Raw genomic sequence first — 10524 nt, 5'->3', positions numbered from 1 at the left:
TGGGGAGGATAAGCACAGGGTCCTGCATGCACCCACCACACGTAGGCTGTTGTTACAATTCCACCACCTTACAGCCTCAAACCCACACTTTCTCCCTGCCTGTCTCAGAGCCAGAGACTTCCTGGGTGTCCTTGAGAGCCTCCTGGGCTGGGGGAGAGAACTGAGGGGCCCATGGCACTTGCGGGAGCAGCTTTGGGTATACAGAGGACCCACTTCTGTTTACCACTGAAGGCACTCAGAGGGGAGTAATGATTCATCCAGAGTCTGCCCAGCTCAGCCCACATTCCCCGCACAGCTTCCCAGGGCTGGCTGCTCTGTGCCCTCTCTGGAATTAGGTGTGGCCACTTGAGAAGTCCGTTCTCCTGCTGTATGGGTAGACTGAGCTCCGCTGCAATCCCACTGGTGGGAGCAGGGATGAGGCACGGATGTTATCAAGAAACAAGAGCTTTGGCACCTAACAAGAGTTAAAAGCTGAAATGCAACTGAGTAAATTTTAAATATTTTATTGGCTTTAGTCAACGATTCATATATTGGACAGCATCCTATCTAGCAAATAAGAAAGAAGCTGCGAGGAGCTGTGCAGAATGAAAGACTTCTAAGCAGAAGGGAGCAAAGACAAGGAGGTTGTACTGGGCAAAAAGTGAGTTGGATTTTGCAAGGTTGCTTTCCTTTAGGGGATGGCAGAGATCTATCAGACAACCTAACTAGTGCTGATAGGTGATTCCTGATCCTAGTTTAAGATTGCATTTCTGGGGGCGCCTGGGTGGCTCAGTCCAACTCTGTTTTGTTTTTTAGGTTTTTTTTTTTTAAGATTTTATTTATTTATTTGAGAGAGAGCTCGCACGCATGTGTGTACAAGCATGGTGGCAGAGGGGGCGGGTGGTGATCTCTAGGAGACTGTGCTGAGGGGGAGCCGGATGCCGGGCTTGATCCCATGACCCTGAGATCAGGACCTGAGCTGATTATCAAGAGTCAGGCGTTCAACCCACTGAGCCACCTAGGCACCCCAAAAGTCTGGCTCTTAATCTCAGGTTGGGTTTCAATCTCAGGGTCATGGGATCGAGCCCTGTATTGGGTTCCTCACTGGGCATGGAGCCTACTTTAAAAAAAGAAAGAAAAAAGTTCTAGTTCTCTGAGAACGGAGTCTCGGTTTGGCAATGTGGGGCTTAACATAACCAATTCCATCTTAAACCTCTTGTTTTTTTTTTTTTCTTAAGATTTATTTATCTATTTATTCATGAGAGACCCAGAGAGAGAGGCAGAGACACAGGCAGAGAGAGAAGCAGGCTCCTCACAGGGACCCCAATGAGCCCGACGTTGGGACTCGATCCCCGGGATCACTCCCGAAGCTGAAGGCAGATGCTCAACCGCTGAGCCACCCAGATATCCCTAAACCTCTTGTTTTTAACACAAGCCATGCCACCACTGCAGACTCAGCTTTTTCATCCTCAAATGGGGATTATGATGCAAATTTCAGCCCAGGTGTGGCAAGGCAGGGGGCCTCTGGAGAAGATAAGCTCCCCTGCTGTGTGTCAACGTTTCCTGGCTCTGTCCCAGGGGCTGTGCGGGAGGGCTTTATGTGCTGTCTCTCTCTTCACCCTGGGAGGTAGCAGTTGTGATTCTCTCTGCCTTTTACCAATGAGCAAAGTGAGCCTCGGAGAAGTGATATGACTCACCCAAGGTCACACTGCTGGTGAGAGGTGGAGCTGGGGTCTTCCATCTGCCAGAGTTTATACACACGTGCACAGAGGGCAGTGTGGTCCTGTGCCCAGTTCCGGAGGGTCCTGGCCGGGCACCAGCTCTCATGGCGTTTGCCTTGTGGTTGCAGGAAGGAATGGCAGGGTCTGGGGCTTGGGGCAAGCAGTCTGGCAGAGCAGTTCTGCTCTGTCTCTAGCCAGCTAGTGGTGGGGTGAGGAGGGACCATGTGCCGGCTGTAGCCCAGAGCAAGTGAACAATCATCCTCAGAATAATGTGACTGATAAAACGATCTTGGGGCTGCGCATGGCGGGGGGGTGGGTGGGGGGAGCTCTTATCTCATTATCCGTAGGAGAAAAATCAATCACAGAGAGCGAGAGGACATTTCCTATGCAGGGACTTCGCAGGGAGTCGGAGTCTGGCTTCTGGACAGTGTGGGGATGGGGAAGCTCTGGGGTGAGTGGCAGTGCAAGATGGAGACCATGGGCCCCACAACCGAGGTGGGATCCATCTGCCTTTCCACTTTTAAAATTTTTTTTATTTATTTTTAAGTAATCTGTTTACCAAACATGGGACTCAAACTCACAACCCCAAGATCAGAAGTCCCATGTTCTTCCAATTAAGCCAGCCAGGGGCCCCTGTCCTTCCACTTCTTTCCTTGGTCCCCACTGCTGTCCCCTGGGCTGACCCAGACCAATGGACATCTCTGGGTGCCATTCCAGCTTCAGTCCCTGCAGGCTGAGTGCTGTCAGATACATGGCTTGGCTTTCCGGAGCAGGTTTGCCTTCTAAGCAGGTTTGTCAGGAGCTGGGGCTGCCAGGTTTACTGAGGATGGTTGTGCAGGTTGCTCACTTCACAAAGGCACTCAGGTGAGTGGTCACTTCCCCTCTGCCACATAGGGCTGCATGTGCCTGGAGGAGAGGTGTCTTTTCCCAACTAGCACACAAGTGCTGTAGCGGCTAGCATAATCTTGTGAGGACAGTGTGTGCAGAAAAGTGTTTACGTGAGGGGAGCTAACTCTCTTCTGGTCTGACACCCCCACATCCTACCCTACTCCGGTTCCCCACATAGATGTTTGATAATGGCACCAGCCCAGAAAATGCTTCCCTGAGCAGAAAAGGCATTGATTCCTCCCTAGCTGGAGAAGTCCTGCTGGAGACCATTTGCCCCTAGGGTCTATAACCAGGGGGACCCACTGTCACCATGGCCCAGCTCCCAGCCTCATGACAGGGGCTGCTGCTTTCCTGCTTCCCCACCCTCCGAACAGAAGAGCTGAGCCCTTGGAGGGCAAGGAGTTTATGAGCAGACTCCAGGGGTAGGTGCCCCCATCCTACCTTCCTAAGACAGCATTTGATGCCCAAGGCTAAGGGGTTGTGCACTTGTTACAGAGCCCTGCACCCTAGTGGCTCTGCCCCTTACAGGGCTCTTGGGCTGAGCACTCCCTTCCCCCTTTCCCTAGTGAGGCTGTGGGTATACTCCACCACCTAGGTGGGAGTCCAGATGCCTTCTCCCAGGACTCCAGGGTCCTGCCATGCCTGGCCATCCCCCACCCTGCAGGGGAGGGCCCCCAGGGAGGCAAGGCACCCATTCCAGGCTGCATGGGAGCCAGCCCTGTTGTCCTAGTGATGGCTCATGTCTCAGGCACCCTGGGCACCCACGGGGGCAATTATCAAGTGTGGGAGAGTTTCCACGGTGGGAATCCCCAGGGGTGTACTGAGGCTCTGGGAGTGGGTAAGGGCCTGTGGGGGCTTTCTCCTTTTGTCCTGGCACAAGAGGCTTTTGTTCCCGCTTGGCTGACTCTAGAGGAACAGCCCAAGGCCATGGGTGGGGAGCAGACTGGGGTTAGAGTCCCCCCTACCCTTGTGGGTCCTGAACCAATCCAGGAGGAAGGGAAGAATAGGAGATAGAGCCCCACCCCTGGGCCCAGCATCCAGCTGGGGAACCTTCCTCCCACCAACGCCAGAGCCTTACCTGGACCCAAGAGGCTGGGCGAGGTGGCTTACCATTGGCTCCTGTTGCTGGTAAACAGCTTTCAGCAGCCAATGGGCAGCCTCGGTGTATCCTGTGGGAATTTGGGCTGGACCAGGAGAGGCAAGGTGAGGGGGTGAGGGAGCAGGGGAAGGGGCAGCTGGTCTAGAGTTGGGGGTGGAGAGCAGTCAATCCAACTCCATCTAGGGTTTTGTTCAGACTTTATTCTAGGCCTCCCCAGGAGCCCTTTGGGGTCCCCTAGCCCTGCCAGGTGCCCCTAGCCCCACACTCCTTCCATGCCAGCTCCCATGCTTGCAAGGGCCCGGGTACCAGGGCAGCTCCGCGGGTGAAGGGCAGGCCTGGGGCCCTGAAACCACACTCTGTGACCTTCCTTCATCCTTGTGTCTGACAGTCCGTGGGAAGGGAGCCGAGTTGCCAAGTCCCAGCGGTAAAGTGCAGTGCCATCTTTGAGGCTGGCATCAGCCAATCAGGCAACTGGGGTTAGCGGATACCGAGTCCACAATATCCTCAGAAGTGGAACCTTCAGAATCGGGTATCCAGGAAGGATGTGGAGCCTCGATGAGACCTGGGGGGGCCCTCAATAGGAGGACCCCTGGACCGAGTCAGGAGCCCGTGGAAAGTCTTGCCTCGCGTCTGGGGCTTGCGCCGTGGTGGCCTGGGCTCCTCTGGGGGCTGCACCACTATCCGAGGCACCTCGGGCTTAGCACTCCCCTGTGCCCCTGCCAGCTGCTGGGCCTCAAAGATGGCTTGGGCCCCAGGCAGGCGAGCCTGAGGCCTGGGGGGTGGCCCGGACGTCGACTCAGGCAGCCGGGCCAGCTGGACCCTGATCTCCCGCTGCAGGTCCTGCTCAGACAGGGCCATGCTGTGCACCTGTGGGGAGTGGTTGGTACTGAGTGTGCCCAGACTGGGGGAAGGGCAGGAAACCATGTGGTCCCCACAGGGCGGGCAGGACGCAGCCTCAGGAAGTGGCTGAGGGCTGAGGGGCTGACAGCCAGACTCACTACGCCATAGAAAACTACTTGAAGCCTGGGGTTTTCACATTCACTGCTGCTCAGAGGACAGGAACTGAGCCCCGGTTCTCATTCTGACTTCTGCGGGGAGACTCCATTTCCCCACTTGAGCAGCAGGGGCTGGGCCATTGTGGAAGGGAGGCAGGGTGCACCCACCTGGGACATGAAGACCTCCTCCTGCAGCTGGGTTGGGGGGATGGCTCGTAGCGCACCGAGGGTCTCCAGGAGCCCTGGGCAGGCCAGGCGTTGTTCTGTGGTGCCCAGCGCCAGGCGCACCAGCGTCAGCCCCACGCGGAACAGGACCTTCACACCTGCAGGCCGTGGGGCTCACTCAATGCTCTGTACCTAAACCTAACCTCAGCCGGACGCCTTCCACCCTCCTGCAGCTCTGCAGCCGCTACTCAGACCAGGAGCAGTGCTGGACGGCGGGGTTGCAATGTGGGGGCACTGACGAGTGTCTGCAGCCGCAGACGCTTCCGGGCAGAGAAGCCTGCCAAGAACCCTGGGCTAGCCACTCCTTACACCTGCTCTCTGAGCTTCAGCAACTTGTCCTTACGAGCTTTCCAGCTCAGATCAGAGACCTCATTCTGGAGAGATTCTCACTAGAGCTCTTCACCCCTAAGCCAACAGCATGGTGCACATGTGCACACACACAGGCACACATGCTCACAGCCATGCGTGGGTGTGACCTTGGGCTGTTCCCGGAGCCTCAGAATCCTTTCCGGGCAGTCTCAAGTCTGGGGACCAGTGAGGCCTAGTGACAACTGTGGCTTGTAAAGAGATGATAACAGCCATTCACGTCATCATCATGACAAATGGGAGCCTGTGACATTGCCTGTCCTGTCCTTGGCAGAGAGGGCAAAGGGGGCTCAGCTTGCCCTGCCTGGCCTTTGAGATCTGAGGTTAGAGGGGTGATGACACATACCTAGCAGCCTGGACACCTGTGGCCAGAGCCCTAATAGGGCCTGGAGCCAACTGGGCACAAAGCAGGAGCTCAATAGACATACTGATTGATTTCTACCATTTTTTAGTTGTTACTGCGAGACAACCCAGATAGATCAGAAGGCAGGTGGGTTACTGACGGGGGTACCAAGGCAGAGCCCCAAAGTCCCAAAAAGTCCAGCTCAGCTCTGCCCTGAATGCTCCCACTCTCGGCCTGACCTCTCTGGTTTCATCTCTCTCCATGCCCACACCCCCAAGGAGTCTATAGCCTGGACCCTATGGACATCAATCTCTCTGGTTCTCCCACCTCCACCTGGGCCCTGCAAGTTTGTCTCCTCCATGGAGAGGCCAAAAGCTTCTTGAAAACAGCACTCTCCTCCCACTGCTCCCCTAATATGGTCTCATCGCTTGTTTTATTTTCTTTGTGACACTTAGGACAATCTATAAATATCCCTTTTTTTTTTTAAAGCTTTATGCCCAAAGTGGGGCTTGAACTCGCCACCCAGAGATCGAATCACATGCTCCACCACTGAGCCAGCCAGGCACCCCTATAAATATCTTGTTAATTTGGTCCCTGTTGTCTCCCATCCCCACCCCCACCAGACCGCAGTGGTGTTGACTCAGGTGATCCCAGCGTCTATAGAGGTGCCTGGCACCCTGAGGGCTCACCTAGTGCCAGTGGGCTCCAGCGACCAGCACTCTTCCACTCCCACCAGCCCCATCCCTGCCACTGGCCATGCTTACTGAGCCCAGACCCTGAACAGCTCCACTGCTTGGCCCCCTCAGCTGGGCCCCCCTACCTGGGGGGAGGGGCTTCCTCGGCTCCCCAGCCTGCCACTGGGCAGAGTCTGCCTTCCCTCAGGTAATCTCATCACAGGGGCAGGAGCTACCAGTCAGTACCCTGGTGATGTGCAGGCAGGGGCTGGGCCGTTCCCCCCAGAGCCCGGCTGACACCATCACCCTGGCACCCTCTGGCGCCCACACCCCAGCCGGGATTGGCAGGGGCAGGTGGGGCCGAGTGGAGGCTCCGTCCCTGCCCGTGCACCCCCAGGCTCCCCGCGCTGGCCACGCCTCCCCTCCAGCTGCCACTCACCCTCACTGAGGAAGGCGTCCCAGACGCGCAGCACGATGGGGAAAGGCAGGGAGCGGGCGAAGAGGCACAGGAACCATTCGGGCAGGTAGAGCAGAGGCCCAACGCCCACCTGCTGCAGATGCTTGTGCACGCGAGGGAGCAGCCGCCGAAGCAGGGCCATGAACACCTCAGCATCCAGCTGCACGGCCTCCTGCAGCCATGTCCGTCAGTGCCTCTACTCCCCAATCCCAGGCTCTGCCCCTTTCCATTCCCAGGGCCCCTGCCTGCCCACCCAGTGCATCCCCGGGCCCTCCGCCCCCCTCCTCTCACCATGTGGGGCCCGTAGTAGCCGGGGAGGTAGACCTCGCAGATCTGTACCAGGCACCAGAAGGCCTCCTGGGTGGGGGCACACGCCATGAGTGCCCACACCCAGGGGATCACAGAAGGAACCATAGGATAGGGGAACAGAGTGCGGGAGTGGGCATAGGTGCCCTCTGAGGTCACTCTGGAGCCTAAACTCAGGCTCTTACCAAAAGTCTCTCTGCCTATCAATTGGTTTAGGAGTTTGGAAGTCATTGGGTTCATGGTGTTGAATTTCAGGGTCACAGAGTTGGGGCTCACTGGTCAAGGGTTGGGAGGGTCCTAAAGTTCAAGTCCTGAGCTCTCAGAGTCATTGAGATCATGGTCACAGGGCTCAGAATCAGGAGTCCTGAGGTCGAGGTGATGACATCCAGATTCTTAGGTCACTGGGGCAGGGAGCAGGGGCCAAAGGGACCTTGACCTGGAGTCAAGGTCGTTGGGCTTGAAAGTCACTGAAGTTGATGGTCATGAGGCCCTAGGTGACTAGGACAGGATCTGGGAGTCAAGGATCCCAGATCCCTGAGTCCCGAGTTCCTGAGGATAGGAGTCATGGGTCCAGAGCACAGGATTACTAGGTCTGTAGGTCACTAGGATGTGGGTCAAGGACCTCAAGTACCTAAGGTCAGGATCATGGATCACTGGGTTTAGGTGTCAGGGTCTCAAGTCCCTGGGTTAGGGTCTAGGGCACTCACCTCTGGGGGCAGATGCATGAGTAGCACGGCAGCCACGGGACCCTGGGCCTGACAGTAGCCCTGTTCCGGCCGATGCAGCGTATAGGCCTTCAAGACCTGCAGGAGCCCCTGCTGCCTGTGCCAGAAGACCCCATTAGGGGCTGGTTCAGATACCCCTTCCCTGCCCGAAGATGGCCTCTTCCCAGGTCACAGCCCCCCTGGGCCTCGCTGGATCCCCTGAGATGTAAGGATATAAGCTGAGGCTGAGATAGGAGTCTGGGCTGAAAGCCCTGGAGGTTGTGGGGCTGGAGGTCCCTGGGTGTCACTGGCCACCTACCCGTGACCCTGAGGTGACACAAACATTTCGTGTAGGGGGAACTGGCGGTGTAGGTCCCTGCTGATGGTCTCCATCCACTGTGGGTCTCCAGGGGACTCGGCCAGTTCCTGTGTGTGGACAGGAAGCTCTCTGTGAGGGCTAAGAGCGGCCAGAGGCTCTAGAAAGGGGAAGCAGAACCCCTGTCAACTGCATTACCTGATAGGTGCCAGGGCTGTTCTTCTGACATACATGGGCTCCACACAACAGGGGCCAGCAGCGGGCCCGGAGAGCTGAGGGGATGCCTTTCCGGCACTGCATCTTGACCTGCGGGGAGGCCCACCCCAGGGCCCCATTAGATCAGCCAGACCAGCCTGCCCTGCTCCTATTGGAGGATCCCAAGCTCCAATGTGTCATGGGACAAGGGTCACTTGGGGGGGTAGGGACACAGGATGGGTAAATTTTGCCAGGGCATAGGCAGAGGCAAAGGGGGATGACTGAAGGAGTCCCATTGTCCCCTCACCTTCTTGTACCGCCGAGACATGGTTTTCTCCCAGTGTGAGGTCATCTCCACCCACTTCATCTCCCGCTGGCGGATAAGGTCTGCAGGAGGGTGACCTGGCCTGTGGGCACAAGGCACAGGCATCGAGGCGTTGGCTGGCTCTCACCCAGAGCCCACCTCTGCCACCTTCCATGCTACCCGGGTAAACTCAGCTCCTGGTTGTGGGGATCTCTAGGGAGCCCCGGGTGGGGGGTAACCTATCACCCAGGAGTTGCCAGTGGTTGTCATAGGGACAGGAGAAGATGTGGCTCTGATGTGGGCAGAAGCAGGAGAGGCTGAAGGGGGTGTGTAGGTGTGTGTTGGGGGAGGGCAGGGGCCAGGTGGCTGTCCTCCAGGACAGGAACACAGACAACTCATAAGAGAGGCAGGTGGCCAGAGCCAAGGGCTAGAAGCTAGGAGTCCTGAGTTTGAACCTGATTCTATCTGATCTGCCGTGTGACCTTGGGCAAGCTCCTATCTGGAATTGTTTTCCTGTCTGTATATCGGGAAAGGAAGATGGTAGGGATAGAGGTGTGGGTTCTTTGGTTTGGTTCTGGGATTATCATGGCAGGGATTAAAAGCAGAAGGATATCTGGCCCCAAGGATAGGTGCAAAGGCTGGGAGATTGGGAGTCAAAGAGACACATGAGGGACACTCTTGCCGCAGCCCTACCAGCTTTAGGATTCCTCCTGGAACATGAGGAGTAGGGACACTGGCTGAGTCCCCAGACCCTCTAGGACCCTAGGAGTTGAGCCTGTCTCTAGAATTCAGCCCTCAACCCCCATCCTCACTCCCAGCACCCCACTGCCCCTCATCCCTTCCCCACTTACCCTGGCTCTGCTGAGCTGCCCCCAATGAAGCCATAGCGATCAGCCTGGCGATATGGGCCAGGCCCACTCAGCTCTGAGTCGGACCCCAAAGAGCTTGAGTCATCCTGCAGCTCGAAAGGTTGTACCAGGTCCTCCCCCAGGGCCTGGGCCATGGTGCCCCAGACCCAAGCTACCACAGGCTGCAAGATGTGGGGAAAGCCAGTGTGAGAGGCAGCTTCTGACCAGCCTGGGGCCTGAGCTCCCATCCAGCCGGTCCCCAGCCCGGGGACCTGGCTGCAGGGTTCAGAGGGCACAGACTTCAGGGCATCTCACCAAGCCCCCTCTGTCCCCTCTTTTATCGGGGTGGGAGGGTGAGGGTGAGAGTGAGCCTTGAAATGGCAGAAAAGCCAGACCTCTGTGTAGAGGCTGGTCCCCAGGCCCAGCCCCTGCCCCCCCAGGCCAGCTTACCTCCCTGCTGCACCTCACCTCCTCCTCTCACTTCCTCCTTCTCAGCAGCTTCAGCCACCGGCTGGGGGGCCCCTCCCACACTCCCCTCCCAAGTGTGTGGGGGGGTCACCTCTTCCTCTCTGAGGCTCTTCCGGCCTGCCCCAGTGCCCCCAGGACCGTGGGCTCCTCCCACCCTCCCCATGGGCTGGGTGGCTGCAGGCTTGGGCTCCAGAGCAGGGTGTGACCAGTCCAGGACCCACCCGAGTTACAGAGGCCAGGCCCCTCCAGTTTTGAGGTTAAAACAATTCAAGATTCCAGTGAGAATTCTCGTTTATTTAATATTTGCTCTTTACAAGTAATGCTTTGAATATATACCTAACGCAGCGTTATTATGCACTCAGCAGGCAATAACGGAACTTACAAAAATTAGTTCAGCGTGCAGCACAGCGTGGACCAAGATGGGTTCAGAGCGCCGCGGCAGGTGCCTGGGTCTGGCCAGCTGCCTTGAGGGCCGCAGAGACTCAGGAGGTGGAGGCCCCCCGTGAATGTGAGGCCAGGGTTTTGGACCAACCCACCCCCCTGCTATCTCTTGAGTCTCCGTTTCCTTTTCTGCACTTCGAGGACTTGATCCGCAGTGTCTGGAGCATCGGTTATTAATGTGCTCATACCACGCTC

General features: G+C 57.2%; 1 protein-coding gene across 4 annotated transcripts; it reads right to left on the bottom strand.

Moving 5' to 3' along the window:
- Positions 1 to 3867: 3867 nt before the first annotated feature.
- Positions 3868 to 10031, bottom strand: TBC1D10C (TBC1 domain family member 10C). 4 transcript variants are annotated; one of them, XM_077862611.1, is made up of 10 exons: positions 9889 to 10031; positions 9424 to 9602; positions 8576 to 8675; positions 8272 to 8379; positions 8077 to 8183; positions 7761 to 7875; positions 7039 to 7104; positions 6730 to 6919; positions 4851 to 5005; positions 3868 to 4554 (listed from the first exon to the last, which is right to left on the bottom strand). In XM_077862611.1, exons 2-10 carry the CDS (start codon positions 9573 to 9575, stop codon positions 4207 to 4209), a joined length of 1341 nt encoding a protein of 446 aa, XP_077718737.1. In that variant the 5' UTR covers positions 9576 to 9602; positions 9889 to 10031; the 3' UTR covers positions 3868 to 4206. The 4 variants fall into 4 exon arrangements, with proteins under 4 accessions (XP_077718737.1, XP_077718736.1, XP_077718738.1 ...); XM_077862610.1 differs by having other exon boundaries at positions 9871 to 9994; XM_077862612.1 differs by lacking the exon at positions 9424 to 9602 and having other exon boundaries at positions 9871 to 9922.
- Between the last annotated feature and the right edge of the window lie 493 nt (positions 10032 to 10524).

This window comes from Canis aureus, chromosome 21, assembly GCF_053574225.1.
Source record: "Canis aureus isolate CA01 chromosome 21, VMU_Caureus_v.1.0, whole genome shotgun sequence".
In the NCBI taxonomy this organism is placed as follows: Eukaryota; Metazoa; Chordata; class Mammalia; order Carnivora; family Canidae; genus Canis; species Canis aureus.
This window is presented reverse-complemented; position numbering and strand designations above follow the sequence as displayed.